This window comes from Dipteris shenzhenensis, chromosome 5 (genome assembly GCF_047967505.1).
Source record: "Dipteris shenzhenensis isolate YYH24624 ecotype China chromosome 5, Dip_SZ_1.0, whole genome shotgun sequence".
NCBI lineage: Eukaryota > Viridiplantae > Streptophyta > Polypodiopsida > Gleicheniales > Dipteridaceae > Dipteris > Dipteris shenzhenensis.
The window spans coordinates 60,830,512-60,848,509 of record NC_141600.1 but is presented as its reverse complement, the minus strand read 5'-3'; the positions used below and the strand labels follow the sequence as shown (position 1 = coordinate 60,848,509).

General features: G+C 46.0%; 1 protein-coding gene across 3 annotated transcripts in view; it reads left to right on the top strand.

Moving 5' to 3' along the window:
• LOC147902272 (uncharacterized) overlaps window positions 1-17,998 on the top strand; it is a 269,182-nt gene that overhangs the window by 179,593 nt on the left and 71,591 nt on the right. For 2 of the 3 annotated variants that reach the window (XM_087374745.1, XM_087374746.1), the window contains exon 11: window positions 5,986-6,150. The exons of the other annotated variant lie outside the window; for it this stretch is intronic. In XM_087374745.1, the coding sequence (XP_087230871.1) occupies window positions 5,986-6,150 (165 nt within the window). The remainder of the gene's footprint in view (window positions 1-5,985; window positions 6,151-17,998) is intronic. 3 annotated transcript variants of the gene reach the window in all.

Genomic DNA, 17,998 nt, shown 5'->3' with positions numbered 1-17,998 from the left:
TCTAGATCTCTAAAGGAGAGAATCGAGCATACACACAAGATTTTGTATAGATCTAGGAAAGTGAGATATAACCGTATTGCAGCAATAAATAAACAAATGTTAGTAGCAGATTGAATGAAAAGATTGAAGTATCAAGCCAAGAGAAGTTCATATCAAACCTGAGGATGGCCATCATGACTTTGTCATTAGCCTCTTTCAAAGATTGTAACTTTCTGGCTACCAAATGTAGAAACCTGAGGTCGTTGGCTAATGATAACCCTGACATCAAAAGAGCTACCATTTTCGTCCAATACACTGGTTACATTAGGACAACTTATGGGTGTAGCAGCCAATGTTTCCTCTGGACGCTCCACCATGTTATCAATAAATGCCTTAATGGTAGATGACATAAATGCGTGTAGATGTAAGTCTGTATATGTTGACAATGAGGTTTCATCGCCGCTCAAATTAAAAATTTGAGCAAGGAGCAATAAGTAGTTATATCTGACTCTCCACTCACAACTATGGCTATCATCTTGCTCCACTGCTGGGCATGTTACATACTCTATTTGATCTTCTAAGTCACCTTCCAATTGCATAACTGCATCTATAGCACCTACCAACTTCCGAGCCGATCTACACATCATAATAGATAGCATAAATGAATGTGCGCATTGCATATGATGCATCTCATGGAAGTAATTGTGACACAGGTAGGTTATACTTACTCTGACACACTGCCATGGAGAGATGCTATTGAATTGACAAAGAAACATTGCTTGGCTCAGATGTCCATAATCACCAAGCTCCAATGCGAGCTACATTATCAATCAAGAATAATTATTATTTGACATAATCTTCCACAATGTAAGAGAAGAGCTAAGTAGATGGTGTACCCCAAACCATACTGTTTGACTGCCAATGGAAAAGAATCAACGTATTATCCGGATTTATGACATCGCCCACTAACTATATTCCTTTGGATATAATGAAGCAAGAGCGCATGGGTTCTAGAAAAGCAAGGGGAGGATCAAACAAAATAAAGCAAAAAAAATCCCAGAAAGTTGACATCAAAACTTTGCAGGTATCATTCGTAAAACATCAAGGAAAATAACATCGATTTACCTTTAAGTTTTAAATTATAGTTTTTTTTTTTAAAAAGGCAATGGCTTTGCAGTCAGTGTGAGAGCATGCAAATAACTATAGAACCTTGGCAAAGCCTAATGGATCTTGCGAGTCCTCAAAGCGTTTCTTTTTTATTATTACGGTAGGCAGCCTAGAAGGAAGTTTTCCTTTTCTAAGCCCTTGTTAAAGTGCCAAACAAGGGGCTGACGCTCAAACTCCTCTCTACATCGGGGCTGAGCATGAATGAGGTTCCCTGCTAATCTCTGTCAAACTCTGTGGAGGCTCCTCATTAAGGGGGAACCCTTGCCCGTAATAAGGGGGGCCTTTGAGAAGATCCATGTGTGTGAATGCTGCCACTGCCCCCCCAGTGTGTGGGGTGTTCCTGAGAAGCCCTCGCTGTAAGAGGAGCTTCCAAGGCTCTACACCTAGGGTGAGGCCGCGCACAACCAACTTGCCCAAGAGGGCTTTGCTCTGCATCTCCGAATCAATGATACCCAAGCCTCCCAATGCCTGCGGCACCGTTTGTCCAGCGACCTGGGCTCTAGTATTCCTTGTGCCGTCTGATCTTGCCCAAAGGAAGTTCCAAACCAACCGTCGGAGTTGCCCAATGTACCCTTTGTGAAAACACCAACAGGAGGCGATATACCAAGCCGTGGCAAGAAGGACCTGGTTTGCCACTAAGGCACGGCCCGCTAGGGAGAGTTTGGCCGAGCTCCAATAGAGAAGCTTGCGCCGAACACTCTCGAGGACCGGGGCAATTTATTGCTCTGCTGTAATATCAATACCCACCTGGCATGCGAGGTATCTCGTTGTCTGGCCCGGCGGTATCCAGCAGAAGCCAAAGTCACTCCCCCACTCTCGAATCTCATGTGTCTCCTCAGAGCCTGTGAAGAAATCTATGGATTTCGTCCAGTTGATGCGTGCACCCGAGGCGTCATAGTAGATAGCCAGGGCTCCCCTGAGTCTCTCCAAGCTCACTGTGGTGCCCTCTATGTACAAGGCCTTGTATTCTGCAAACGCAGAGTCTAGTAGCTCCTCCTCCTATCTGATTGGGAGCCTCAACCTTGTGAGGCCCGACACCTGTGATCTCAAGTAGTAGCCCAAAGCCTTTGCCACAAACAAGAAGAGGAAGGGAGCAAGGGGGCAGCCCCGGCGGACCGAGCAAGAGAGAGGAAAGACCTCGCCCGTGTGTCCCCCGATAAGCATCTAACTAGAGCTCCCTGCATAAAGCGCAGAAACTCCTATGATCCATCTGTCTGAGAAACCCAATCTCCGCACAGTATCCTCCAAGAAAGACCACTTCACCCTATCATAATCTATCTCAAAATCCAAGAGAAGGGTGGCCACACGGTTGTGACTCCTCCCTGGACCAATCCATTGCCTCCCAGAACGTGAAGATGTTGTCCAGGATGTTGCGCTCCTGAACGAACCCGGTCTGTGTGTTGTAGATGATGTCAATAAGATGGGCCGTAACCGCAAACTCAAGACCTTGGCGAGGAAAGTGATCGGTCTCCACTTCTGGATGTCTGACCTATCTCTCCCTTGCGGGATCAAACAAATCCACCCCTTGCTCAGGGACTAAGGAAGGGAGCCCGCGTCCTGGTAGGCTAGGTGGAAAGGGGTGGAGATGATCTCCCAGAAATTCCAGAAGAAGGCGGGGTCAAGCCATCCTCGCCAAGATACTTCTGGGTTAGGAGAGCCTTGAGCGCTTCCCAAAGCTCCTCATCCGTGAAAGGCTCCTCCATACAAAATGGGAACTGGTAGAATTACAATCGGAGAAAATCACCATTGGCAATAAATGGGTCTATCAGATTAATATCAGGAGTGATTGAGGAATTGAAAAATATAAGGCCAAATTGTTAGCAAAGGGGTATCCCTAGAAGGCGGGCATAGAACATTATGATATTTTTGCACCTGTAGTGAAACAGAAGACAATCAGATTGGTTGAAGCTCGAGGTTAAAGGCAAGGAGAAGAAGGTTTGTAAGTTAAAGAAAGCTTTGTATGCTGTAACATGAATTAAAGCAAGAACCTCGTGCTTAGTATTTGAAAGTCTTTCCAAGAAAATGATTTAGTTAAAGTTTGTATGATTTATAATCTATCTATAAAGCATGATGATAAAAGCAATAGGTCTCATCGTATCATATGTTGATGACATAGTAATCATTGGAAAATAATGAGAAACTAATTAAATGCCAAAGTTGACCTAAATAAATCCTTTGACGTGGAAGAACTCAGCTATATGCATTATGATTGGAATTTGGTGTAAAGCCTAATCCATAATGGAAGTGCTGGAAAAGTGAGTGAGGGTTTATGGATTTAATTCATTCACCCTTGGGACAATTGGTGTACAGAGTGGTAATTAGACCTTAGATACCACCTATGACATGTAATTGGTGGTTGGAGATCTTTAAGGGGCTACAGGCATGCATCCATCATGGATGAAGGGGATGTGTGCCACATGGCACCAAATCATTGGTCCAAACTAGGTGGCTTTTGCCATGTGTCACATACATGCTCTGGCCACCTTGCACACTCTAGGGCAGCCAATTTGATGTTAGTATTGTGTGTGTCAATGCAGTTCAATTGGACACACTATGTTAGTGCCACATAGGAGGATGGTGCCCTAACTACTTTGTGGAGTCCTCAGGTGGCATCACCTTCACCTCCACTAGTATGTATTGTTCATTGTTGTGAGCATCGACTTGCATTTTCAGATTGTGCATCTTTTTTAACTTCAGAGAAAAGAACATTCTATTAATAACTCCTTAGTGACAGGGACACCAAGGAAAATACAACTCCCCAATGAAGGGTATAATATCAAAATACAAGGATATCCCCCTAGCTGGCTGTTCTATGGGGGATTTCCTTGTACGAAGGGCTGAACCAATAGCCACTACGGTGTTTATAATGCCATATTATACCACCATTTGTGAAATGAAGGAAAGGGCCTAGCTCCCATATATTCATAAAAGCCTTCCTCCAGCACCTAGCGCGATCCGAGTCTCCTTGGAGTCTATCCCATCTGCCTCTAAGAGCATGAAGGATATCTAGCCAAATGCCGGCCAGTGCCTACAATTTGATGTGGTCTGCTGCTCTATGGCCTGCGTGCACCTAGCTCTCATATGTACCAGGCAGTGACGCTTGCTATCAGCTCCTATATATGACAATGTTCACACCATCTCTATAAAGTCTTGAGTATGGATGAAGGTCAACTCCTGCCCTACCAATCTGAAGGAAAAATCCCTTGAATATACTCATACCCACAAGTAAGTCCTCTGTCTGTAACGCAGGCCACTGCTCCCCTGGTCACCACCATCTCATCCTGAATCCCAGCGAAAACTGTCCTCAAAGCTGTCCTCCAAACCTCTTGTGCCATTCGGCTATCCCGAATGCATTGCCTCCGACACTCCTCCGCAAAACCATATCACGAGCATGTCGCTGGAAATGACCAAACCCAAGCCATGTGCCCATTGAAGGGCTCTCTGTGCCAACAACCAAAGGAATTGGGAGATCTTCCTTGGCTTGTAACTTTCTCAGAGTCTGCGCCAAAAATCCTCAAGAAACCTTTGAGAGAGTACTTGTATGTGCCAATGCACTGCTGTGGTGGGGGCTGGCGTGCGAACAGTGCTCCCATCTGGATCCTCCTGCCAATTCAAAATGTGCATCTTGTAAACCAGTGATTTGGGATTCATTGCAGCAGAAATTTGTCTTTATGTGCGCATTGTAATTCCACGTGTGCAATTTGTGGAGGGCTTTGCAATCTAGTAGGCCTCCCCCATTTTCTTCAAGCACAAGGTGTTTTGTGTTTTAAAAGCAGATGGATTTTAAAACCTTACAAAATATTTGCTTAGCTCTTTGCAAACAAGGAATATTGGTATTGAGATATTTAAACATCTCTCTTGTATGCAGACGGATGTGGTGATCCAAAACTAATGGTTACCCGCTTTGCTTCACGCTCCTTGATTTTGATGGTCCTCTTTCAAAGTAAATATGAAAGTTTTAGCATCACCAATGTCAAATGAATTTTTATTGCCTACATTGAAAATAATTTTAAATATCACATGACTAAGAAGCAAATAGATGAATCTAAACAAGCACTAAAAGCAATGAAATTGAAGACCATTGCAACTGAAGGAAAACATCTAAAAAAAGTAAAGCATGTACACATTTTAAAAAAAATGCACGTCTGAAAGAAAATGAATAAAAGATGCTACAAAAACTGAAATCGGAAGCATGATGATGTGATGTCAATCATAGCACAAAGCGGTCAGCAGACAAAGGAGAAGGGGGGCAAGAGTGGGAAGGAGGCAGGCAAAGCAGGCCGAAAGGAGCATGAATGAAAGCACTGCGGAGGCTGATTAGAGGCTAAAAAGAAGTCCAAAATGGAGGCCTTTGAGAGGGGGAGAAGTATGGTTCAGGGAAGCATGAATGAAAACTGGAAGAGGGCAAATTGGAGGCTTTAAAAGGTATGGAATGAATTAGAGAGGGATGACCAAGGGTTGCACCAAAAGGTGGGGCAGGATGGGCAAGGACAGTGGGCAGAAGGGAGAAAGGAGAGGGTGCAAGGGTAAGGTAGAAACTGCAAGGCAATAAGGGGAGAAACTTGAGGAAGGTATGAATTTGGTATTGAAACATAAGCTCCAACGCAAGAATCGCACCTATGTAAACAAAACTTCTGATAACTGAACACTGGAAGATGGGGTTTCAGTTAGTAATATGGACGTATTCATATTCTCCCTGCTAGATATTTTGAATGTCTTTATTATATTCTTAGTTCTTAGGGACTTGTTTCTTGCAAAGGGTGTACGAACAATCTTTAAATATGTACGAAGGCCAAGAAGAAAACAACCATTTTGACAACCTGTTTGTTGTCTTGGTAGACATGCGAAGATTTGGACACCACAATGACGGAGCAAGAATGCCCATGCTTTGGTGATGACTGGGAGTGTTACAAGCCCGCTCAGCTACACTTGCTGAATCTGCTGTCACGCTCTGATGGCTGCATCGTACTTCTGACTGGCGATTTTCAATACTCCGATATTAGAGTATACCCAGTTCTAGCCTATGACAAATGAGTGTGCTTGCAGCTTTTTCCTCTTTCACATGGTGGCTAGTGTGAAATTTTAACAGCACCAAAACTATGCTATTTAAATAACAGAAAGTTTGGCTTCAAGTATTCTTTCACATGGCGGCTATCGTAACATTTCAACAGCATCAAAACTGTGCTAGTGTGAAAATTTTCATCTTTCATATCGTGGCTAGTTTGAAATTTTAACAACATGTGCTATTTAAATAGCAGAAAGTTGTGCTTCAAGTATTCTTTGTTTTGAAATGTCAAGAAGCTTATCGTTCAATGCTGATAATGCAAGATTTTTCTGCCATTCCCACCATCCTTTTGAAAGAAAAGTAAGGCTGTCAAGCCCTTTTGGTGGTCCAAAAGAAAGAAAGAACTTGAACACACTAAGAAAATTTGCAGTTTTAATTTGTAATAGATTTTTAATTGTAATAAACTAATTGTAGACTACCTATTGTTGATTGTTGTGGTGGCCCTAGCCTCCTCACAACACACATGCATGGACATTCATACATTCACAGAGGTGTATAAACACAAATACAGAGAGAAGAGAGAGCGAGGGGTTAAGTGAATTTTTAATGCTGTGGTTCTGATTGCTGGAGAAAGGGGGGGCAGAACGATGTTAAATATAGGAGTGTCAGGAAGCTTTCACTGCAATGAAGCTTCCATAAGGAGACGTTTAAGAGTGGAATGATCAACAATATATTTACAAGTCTAGAAAATACTTGTAAATTCAGATTTTTGTTAGCTCTAGACAATGAGGCAGTGCCATGGTGCATGCTGGAAAAGTTTAATACCATAATTGTACAAGGTTAGACTAAGCATTGCCTTTGTAATACACTTCCTTTATGCCTAGTTTACTTTCTTGTAGCCCAAGCATCTGTGTGCACCCTGAAAACGTCTCTTTGTTGAGAGGCTTTGTAAAGATATCAGCAATGTGTTAATATACGATATCCACGTCCTCTAATGCACCTTTTCTTTGATAAAGGAATATCAAACTCCTATATGTTTTTTCCCAGCATGAGATGTTGATCTTTTGTCACGCAAACAGGCTCCATTATCACAATACATTAGTGAAGCATCATTTTGTGGCATTCCAATTTCATGTAAAAGGAACCTCAAGTATGTGGCTTCACGAATTCCCATGCTGGCTGCAGTTATCCAAGTTTAAGGAATATCAAACTCCTATATGCTTTTTCCCAGCATGAGATGTTGGATCTTTTGTCACGCAAACAGGCTCTATTATCACAATACATTAGTGAAGCATCATGTTGTGGCATTCCAATTTCATGTAAAAGGAACCTCAAGTATGTGGCTTCACGAATTCCCATGCTGGCTGCAGTTATCCAAGTTTAGTGGATGTGTGTGTGTGTGTGAGCTGCTGTTTGGGTTCGGTACTGGGCGCTCTAGACTCTCTAGAAGGATCGTAATCACCAATCCGGGGTGGCATCATCGCAAATCCAAAAACCATTGGATTTATGCCAATTAATGTGCGCACCTACAGCCGTGCAAAATAAATCCAAGGCTGTCCAGAAGGAAGTGAGTGTCCTGGGGGAGGCATCCAAAAAAACAGCCGTGTCATCTGCCAACTCACTATCTAGGAGCTCTTCTTCCCGACAGAGAGGAAGCCTCAGCCCATAAATATCAGCTTGAGATCTAAGGTACATACTCATAGCTTCCGCCACAAACAGAAAAAGAAAAGGGGCAAGAGGACAACCCTGGCGAACTGATCTAGAGATCTGAAATCTGCCCCCTCTTACCCCCCCAATAAGCACTTGGCTATGGGCTGATTTGTAGAGAGAGGGTACTCCTCTAATCCATACATCTGAAAAACCAAAGCGAGATAAAGTACCCTCTAAGAAATCCCAGTCTACTCTATCGTAAGCTTTCTCAAAGTCCAAGAGTAGAATGGCAACCTCTGGCGGCTCTGCATGGCCCATTCTGAGGCCTCCCAAAATGAGAAAATATTATAAAAAATACTTCTGCCATGCACAAACTCTGTCTGTGTGTCATGAATCAAAGCTGGAAGAAAAACTTGTAGCCGCAGACTGATTGCTTTCGCCAGAATCTTGTAAAAAGTGCCCAATAGAGTGATGGGTCTCCATTGTGACACTAGATTCCTATTATGCCCCATTGGGATGAGATGAATGAGACCATCTGTAAGTGAGTTAGGCATCTCACCAGAGTCCTACACGCCCTGCAGGGTTGATGTAATGTGATCACCAATCTGCTCCCAAAAAGTAATAAAAAAAGAAGGGGTAAGTCCATCCGAACCTAGGCACTTGCCCTTGTGAAGGGCAACTAATGCAGTCCTGAATTCTTCATTGGTAAAAGGTGCATCAAGAGAAAGAAACATCTCATCCTTCACCAATACTGGGATACACTGCCAAATAACCTCTCTGGCATCATCTATGGCCTGTGTGCCTGGATCTGCAGTAAGAAGGAATGCAAAAAAATTTGAAGCTACACGCATGACGGCATCAGGATCTAACTGTAACACCCCGTCTGAGTCAACAAACTGCGAGATGCTATCTCTACTATGTCTGGGCCCATGAGTAGAGAAAAAGTGTTTGTTAACCCTGCCACCCATCTGAATCCAAAAGGATTCCCATGCATGAAAGGCATACTCTACTCAATGTCTGTATATGAGCCCTTGTTGCAGCAAGGCGCTCCTGAATCCAAGCATCTGTGGGCCTCTTCTGCTCTTCCCTCTGAAGGGACGCTAACTGCTGGCATATACCAATCTCACGTCTCCTAGAATCAGCGACTGCATGATAATAGTCACTAATTTTCGATAAGGCTGCGGCTACCTGAGATGGGCGGGCAACTCTACCCTGTATGTGATTAACCCAAATCTGTAGAATATCCTCCGTGAGGCTCTCCTTTGCATAAAAAGCATCTGGAATCCTGACACTAGCAGAACGTCCTCTCTGATGAGGCTCAAGAATCTGCAACACCATTGGAAAATGATCTGAAGTGGAAACCCAAGTAGAAATGCATACAGATCCGCCTCTGTCAAGTGCCCAATCGTCTACATAAAATCTGTCAATACGTGCATGGATGGGCATGTGTACTCTCCTGCTCGACCAAGAGTACAGAAGTGACTGTGGCATAACAAGAAAGGCATCATCAAACCAAGTGTCTCTGCCACTGTACTGAAAGAGAAAGGCATCCCAGGCTGCCCTCTCCAAAGAATAAATTCCATCCTGTTTGCCTCCCTTTTTGTTTGATGGCAACTCAACCATGTTGAAATCGCCACCAATGATCCAAGAATCTACAATGGGGGCCCAAGAGAGTAGCTCCTTCCAAAAGGAGACCCGCTCCCCTCTATTATGGGGGGCATAAAGATTGAGAAGACTAATCTTATGCCCTCCAATCAAAGTAATGATCTATTGAGCTCTAGCGGGGGAGATAATACCATGACCAGCAACCAAGGGGAGAATAGAAGGAGAGACCGAAATGAAAGTACCTCCCCTTGTGCCCATAGCAGGCGACCAGAAGGTATGTCCCGAAAGCAGTTTGCTAGACTTAGAGCAATCACTGGCATCCGACTTGTGTTCCTGGATAAAAAGGATACCAATAGCACCTCTAGTGACACCTGGATGAAGTTGATTCCGGATCAGCTGCCTACGACGACGGTGTGGAACTCCGCCTAAGCCCTGTATGTTCTAGCTGACTATCCTCATCTCGACAGGAGGATGCTGGATGGAAAGGCTTACCCAACCTAGTAGAGGAGACCAGCTTCCGTGGGCCGAAACACTCTTGCTGAGGGCAAGAAACTCAACAGGTGAAAGGATCCCCACACCTGTTGAGGGGGAGGCCCTATCAAAAGGAATCCCAATGACCGGGACCCCTAAGGTGGAGGGCACAAACTCCTCATCATCCATGAAAGTCGCCGAATCTGCCAGTGCCGAAAAAGAGTTCCTGAGAAGCAAGTCTGGACGAGGAGTGCGAAGAAGACCTGCACTAGTGAAAGATGGAGGAGAAGGACCTGCCAGGCCTCTATCAGCAGAACTGGAGTTGGGGGCTGAGGAGGCCTGTGGCTAGGCTGAAGAGGAACCTAGAGTCCTCATCTGTGCATACACTCCCTCGGTCGTCCTGACTATGGCAGAAACAATCTGTGGGGAAGAAGTATCGGTAGCCCCCTCGTGATCAGAAACCAAAGTGACAGGGGCTGGTGCATCTAAAGGCCCCTCCTGATGTGGAACTGTAGTGTCTCGGGCTACGGCAACATCCACCTCTGGAGTCTGGATGGTGTCTGTCTGAACCAGATCAAAAGTCTCCTCCTGAGGTAAGGGAGCCGCTCTGATCGCTCTCCATCGTGATACTGGGTGTGCTGCACGCTTTGGGCACCCTACTGCCCCTGGTGGTCCTATGGTGCACGGATGGGGATAGCCAGGATTTTCAGTCACTTTGCCCACTCCCCATTCTTTTTTTTTTTTTGCAAAAAGAGACTTCTATTAAGTATTAAAGAAAAACCGTTAGAGCAAGCTCCATTTGGGATACATCATGCAATGCATGAAAAGCTCAAGAGCCAAAAAGAAAGGATTGAGGCTGATAGTGCCATCTCAATCTGGTAGAAACCTCCGAGAAAAAGGGAGAACCTCTCCAAACTCGAAGAAATATAGTCCTTCTAGAAGAGGCTGCCCGTGAAGGGCCCTGCATGCTAGCCCATATGGCTATCAAAGTGTGAACCGTGTCAGACCAAATACCTATGAACACCTATAATGGGTGTATCTGGGTGCCATCCAAGGCCTCAGTACATCTGGCTCTCCAAATGTGCCAAGAGGAAATGCTAGCCAAAATCTCCCAAGAGGTGTCCACTGAAACATGAGAAGCTCTGAAGGGAGTAAGTGGTACATCCTGTAGAGAGCAAGGCTCTATCACCTGCCGGCGGACCGAGAGTGCCCAAGAAGAAGGCTCACCCTCATAAAACACCTGGGGCCCGGTAAGAGATAACCATGCGACCGAGCCCCAAGTCATGAAGAAAGGAAAAGTGTGAAAGATGCTGAGTATCCGAACAACCCCTTTCCAAACAGTCCTCGCCTGACTGCAGTCCCAAAGGCAATGTCGCACTGACTCCTCTGCAGAATGGCATCGAGGACAAGTGGGATCAGCCCCAAATCATGATCCCCACAGGTTCACTGCAATCCCTCCATGAATAGAAAGCAAGAAGAAAAGAGTGATCTTTCTATTTCTGAGGGATTTCGAGAGCCTCCTCCAGAAATTTCTACGCAAGTCTGCGGTGATGAAGAAGCTTTCCCAGTGGGTGGCTCTGGAGGCAATCCAACCCCTACTGTTCAGCTGAAACCTCCTGGCATTACCAACCGTGAAACGAAAGAAGGGAATCCCCCTCTCTCGGTGCCCATGATCTATCCATTCCCACTCTCCTGGGTCCCACTGCAAGCACCTGATAGGTGCACCTCCATATAACCACAACCTTCAGGATCCCAAGGCCAAGAGCAGAGGGTCGGGGTCTAAGTACCACTACAAGCCCGCTCCAAGGTCCATGAAACCAGCAATCGTGACAGGCTGAAAGGCAACCTCAAGAAGAATGCCATCCTTGGATGTAGAAAGTAAACCTCCATCCCCAACATCAAAGACCAGTGCGTCTTCCCCGAGACCTCGGAGAGCTTTCACCTGTAAAGGAACTGATGTCCTCGAAAAAGCCCCCATTCAAGTGGTGGAAGTAATAGGCAGCTGAACTGTCCATTCCACCGGGATGGCTGCATCTATCTGCTGAATCCTGCGTGCTACCCCTCTGAGGTGACTCACGGACTGCAGTCTCTGATCCACAGGTAGCCTGATAAAAGATTTCCAAGTGCCTACTGTGTAGGCGAGGCCTCTCTCCCATTTAGACCACTGCATGTAATGGGAAGTGCCCAGTGGTCTGGCATGCTCGTCAAGAATACTATCATTCCAAATGATCGGCTGCCTATCAATCTCTTCGACGGTAGAAGGTGGAATCCTTTGAAGAGTGTTCCTGAAGCTCCCCCAAGCTTTCAGGATGGCAGTCATGAGAGGAGATGCAGGAAATCTGAGAGGGTCTGATGTGAAAATCCATCGAGGGCTGTCCACCCAACAAGGTTGGTGTGCAAGCCTGAATGCGTCCAAAAAAGAAATCCTTCCAAGGTTCCTGCTCAGGCATGAGTCCCCTCACCACCACCTTACAAAGCAAAGCCCTACACTACAAGTCCGGGTCAATGACATTAAGGCCCCCTTCACATGTAGGGAGAATAATAGTCTCCTAGGCCACCCTTGCTGCAACATCTGCTGTGCCATCAAGTCCACTCCATAAAAAATTCCTGACTGGTCTGATGAGCTGAGTGATGCAATCCCTAGACCGGCACCAGCAAGAACAAACGAACCAGGAGGTGACCAAGAGAACCTGGTTCACTACCACAACTCTAGATGCAAGGTCGAGTTTGGCAGAGCTCCAGAAAAGGAGCTTTTTCCTTATACTTTGTAGTATTGGGGCAAACTGTTGTGCTGGAGAGATGTCCAATCCTACCTGGCATCCCAAATACCTGATAGGAACACCCCTCTGAATCCAGGAAAAACCAATGTCAACTCCCCAGCGTGGAGTGTCCTCATCACTGATCCAAAAGCCAAAGGATTTATGCCAGTTAATGTGTGCCCCTGCAGCTGAGCAAAAAATATCCAAGGCTGTCCGGAAAGAATCAAGTGACTGCAAGGAGGCCTGAATAAAAATAGCAGTGTCATCAGCCAACTCACGGTCAAAAAGCTCCTGCTCTTGTCTCAAGGGCAGTCTCAGCCCAAAAAGCTCAGCCTGAGATCTAAGGAAGATACTCATAGCTTCTGCCACAAAAAGAAAGAGGAAGGGGGCTAAAGGGCATCCCTGATGAACTGATCTGGAAATCTGAAACCTGTCACCCCTTACCCCTCCAATAAAAACGTGGCTGTGGGCTGATCTGTAAAGGGAGGCCACCCCTCTGATCCAAGCATCTGAAAATCCAAACCGTAGAAGAGTGCCCTCAAGAAAACCCCAATCTACTCTGTCATAGGCTTTCTCGAAGTCCAACAGTAAAACTGCTAGCCTCTGTCCACTTTGCATAGCCCACTCTGTGGCTTCCGAAAAGGAAAAGATATTATAAAAAATGCTCCTGCCATGCACAAAGCCTGTCTGAGTATCATGGATGAGATCTGGAAGAAGGGGCTGTAGTCAGATGCTGATCGCCTTGGCAAGGATTTTGTAAAGAGTGCCCAAAAGAGTGATGGGTCTCCAATGGGATACAAAATTCCTATTGCCACCTTTCGGGATAAGGTGAATGAGTCCCTCGGTCAGTGAGTCAGGCATCTCGCCCGAGTCCCAAATGCCCTGCAGGGCTGAAGTAATATGATCACCTATCATATCCCAAAAGGCTATAAAAAAAGAGGGAGTAAGACCATCGGAACCAGGGCACTTGCCCTTATGAAGGGCAGAAACAGCAGTCTTGAATTCTGTGTTGGTAAAGCGTGCATCAAGTGAGCATAACATCTCTGGGGTGACCAACACAGGTAAACTCTGCCAAACTTCATCTCTAGCTACCTCTCTGGCCTGTGAGTTCGGATCTGCGGAAAGAAGGGAGGTATAAAAATTTGTCGCTAAATGCACGATGGTCTCCGAATGGGACTGCAAAATGCCGTCAGAGTCAATAAGCTGCCTGACACTCTCTCTACTATGTCTGGGGCCAACTGTAGAGAAAAAGTGTTTATTGACTCTCCCTCCCATCTGTATCCAAAAGGACTCCCGTGCATGGAAGGCATACTCTGCTCTCTGATCAAGCAAGGTCTGCAAGTGAGCCCTTGCCGCAACAAGGCGCTCCTGTATCCAAGCATTTGAAGGTCGTTTCTGCTCCTCCCTCTGAAGGGCTGCCAACTGCCGGTGGATACCGATCTCTCGCCTGAGTACCTCACCTCGCCGAGCACTAGCAACTGAGTGATAGAAGTCACTGATACTGTCAAGTGCTGTGGCCACATGTGAAGGACCGACCACCCCCCCTGCATATGAGAAACCCATATCTCCAACACTGCCTCTGTGAGAGTCTCATCCGTGTATAAGGCGTCTGGGATCCTGATACTGTGAGACCGTCTTCTCAGATGAGGCTCTAAAATGGACAAAATTACCGGAAAATGGTGTGAAGTGGAAACACCGGGTGCAATGCAAACTGTCCCCCCTCTATCAAGAGCCCAGTCACCCACATAGAATCTGTCAATCCGAGAATGGATAGGCATCTGCACCCTATGGTTCGACCATGAAAACAAAAGTGACTGAGACTGAACAAGAAATGCATCATCTGACCAAACATCTCAGCCACTGAACGTGAACAAGAAGGCATCCCAGGATGCTCTCTCAAGGGAGTGGATACCACCTTCTCTGCCCCCTTTCTTATCCGAAGGTGCCTCAACCATGTTGAAGTCACCTCCAATAATCCATGAATCCGCAATGTCAGCCCACGAGAGCAACTCTTTCCAAAACAAAACACGGTCCCCTCTGTTGTTCGGAGCATAAAGGTTGAGGAAACCAACCTTACGTCCGTCAATTAGAAGTAAAACCCATTGGGCCCTGGAGGGGGTTATGGTACCGTGTCCAATGACCAGAGGGAGAACAGAGTCTAAAACTGAAATGCACGTACCTCCTCTGGTTCCCAAGGCAGGAAGCCAAAAAGTCCAGCCTGAGAGCTGCTTACCTGACTTGGAGCAATCTCTGATATCCAGTTTGTGTTCCTGAAGAAAAAGAATGTCTAGGGAACCACCTGAAACACCTGGATGGAGCTGATTCCTAATCAGCTGTCTGCGACGGCGATGAGGGATGCCGCCCAATCCCTGTATATTCCAACTGGCTATCCTCATCGGCGGGAGGAAGTGGGCTGGAATACCTTATCCGACCTGGTGGCGGAAACAGAAGCCTCTACCGGAGCACACCTCCTGCCATACACACGAGGTTCGAGGGGAGGAAAGTCCACAGGTGAGAGAGAGAAGGATCTCTCAACAGGGAAGCCGATAACTGGCTCTCCAAAAGTAGAGGGTACAAAATCATCATCTGGGAGGCTAGAGAGGTCCTCCAAAGCAGAAAAAGAGTTCTGCTGAGCCAGTCCTGGGGAGGGGGTACGAAGGATTCCTATCGAAGCAGGAAGAGAATGTAAAACCCCCTTCCCTCTGTCCAAAGAGGGAGGCATCTGTACTGGATCCTGATCAAAAAGTGGTGCAGACGAGGTGCCAACAACGTGCGCTACTGAGGAAGGTACAGCCTGATCCAAGAGTGGAGTCGAACAAGGCTCCTAAAAAGTAGTCTCCTCCTGAGGCTCCAAGGGGGTAGCCTCCAAAGAGGTGGAGGAACTAGAGTAGAGGGCCTAGCCGCGACCGGAGCCCACCATGGGCTAGAGGTGGCGCGGGGTGCCGAAGGGACTCGAGTAGCCCTAGGAGAGGGGGGAGCCCGTGTCTGAGGCCGTGTCTGTGGAGCGGTATGTCCTGCTCCAGCTCTCTGTCGTAAGCTAGTACGAGCTGGTTGCTTTGTGGGCCTCTTTTTCTTCTTTGGGCAATCTATGGCGAAGTGCCCCGAGGATCTGCAAATCTTGCACTGGTCCTGCCGACCTGCAACCTCAAATCTCTGGCGGAAGAAAGACCCATCGGGTTGCTGTAGCATGATGTGGTCATCTGAAATATTGGGGTCCTGGACAATGACCCTAACCCTGGGAACCCCGTCCATCCTGACCGCCTCAGCAGCCCATTCTTTATTTGGGGCGAGGATGATTTGGATAGGGGTAGCCAGGATTTTCAGTCACTTTGCCTACTCCCCATTCTTTATGATATGGGGCTCAGTGGCTTGGCTTTCTCTTATAGGGCCTCAGGTATTCTATGAGAGACTTGACTCCTCTCGGGCCATTTCGGTTTGACGTCATCAAATTGAGTCCTATTCATTGGATGTGGTACCACACCTTCCTTTTACAACTGTACATGCCTCTATGGATACCTCTTGGGAGATTCTAGTGAGCATAGCATCCTGGCATATCTGGAGAGCCAGATGCACAGAGGCTTTGGAGGGTACTTAGGTTCATCCCTTGCACACATTGGCTAGTATCTCGACAGACACCGTACATACTTTGATGGCCGTATGGACGAGTATGCAGGGAGATTCCCATGCAGCCTTAGCTAGGAATGCTTCTTTCTTCAGGGAATGGAAGGATTCTCCTTTCTTCTCTGAGACTCCTACACGATTGAGGTGGCACTTTCAGCCTCAGCCTTGGTTGTTTTCCACCTCACTTTTAGGGGGTTTCATTTATCCTCATGATTTCATGATGTATTCCGCTTTGAGCTTGCTCTCGCGGGTTTTTTCTCTTACTTAATAGAAGTCTTTTAGAAAAAAGACCAAACGCATAAATATTGATATGAGTGACCAGAGATCTAATCATAAGAGCCCAAGGCTGATCACCTTGTATAAATTGCAACAACATTTTCCCCCTGTGGGCAAGGATATGCACCTGAATATCCGTGATGTTCAATCCACCATGCATCTTGGGAGAACAAATGTGATGCATCGAAAGTAGCCTGAGACTTTTTCTGCCATGTTTGGATTGCCAGAAGATTTTCATAAAGGCAAACATGAAAGATGTAAGATTTGCCTTAGTGAACATGATCAATGGCAAGTAAAATTGAATATATGCCACAAAGCTAGATTGCACTATTCGAAGACGAATATGCAAAGGCCAGGTTGCCAGTGTCAAATACTCAAGCTTTTTCCAAAGATCAGCCAAAACCCAATCAGTTTGTTGTCGGCGAGTGAGTTCCCATCCCAAAGGGTAACCAAGATGATGAACAAACTGAGTGGATGGAATGATATCCCCGGGCCAGAAGAGACTATGCCAGTCTTTGGAATGCAAAGGGAGCAGCTCAGACTTCTGAAAATTAACATGAAGACCAGCTGCCAAACCATAAACAGAGAGGGCCTACATCAAGGCACCAAGATCATGGGGCGTATTTTTTGGGGTAAAGAAAGAACCATCAGCATAAGCTTGAGCAAGCATGCTGCGATTAGCATCCAATTCCAAGCCATGAAGTGACCCTGTAGCCACAAGATGATCAATGTATTGCAGCATAGGATGAGTAGCAATGGCATACAGTAAAGCACTGAGAGGGCATCCCTGGCGGACTGAACAATGAAGAGTCCACTCATCAGAGATATCCCCAGAAATTCTGCAAGCCGCATTGCTATCTTTGTAAAGCCAGTAAATAACCTACTGCAATTTTGGTCCAAACCCCAAAGCTCGCATAGTTTGCGAGATCAAATCCCATTGAACTGTGTCAAAGGCTTTTGCAATATCTACCTGCAAGAGTAGAACATCCTGCTGCGTGTATTTGGCATATTCAATCCCAATATAAGCATTGGCACAGTTATCTGTGATATGGCGACGTGGAACAAAGCCATATTGGGAGGGATGCAACCCATCATGCAAATAACCTTTAATACGATCAACCACCATTTTGGCAATGATCTTGTAAATAACTGGAATGAGTGTGATTGGCCTCCAATCACCAAGTGAATCACATAGCTGCTTCTTTGGAATCAGCTTGAGAAGATCCTTTTTCCATGACACAAGCATTTGCTGATTTTACCATTTGCAGCAAGGGTAATTTAAGAAGATCCCAGAAAGCAAGAAAGAATTCAACAGTGAGACCATCCCATCCTAGAGATTTCCATCTGCCACAGGATCTCAGTGCATTAGACAATTCCCTTTCAGTGAAAGGATGTTTAAGTTCCAAAGCCTGAGCATCAGACAGAATTGGATGAACATGCTGCAAAAGAAGCTGACGTGCAGACA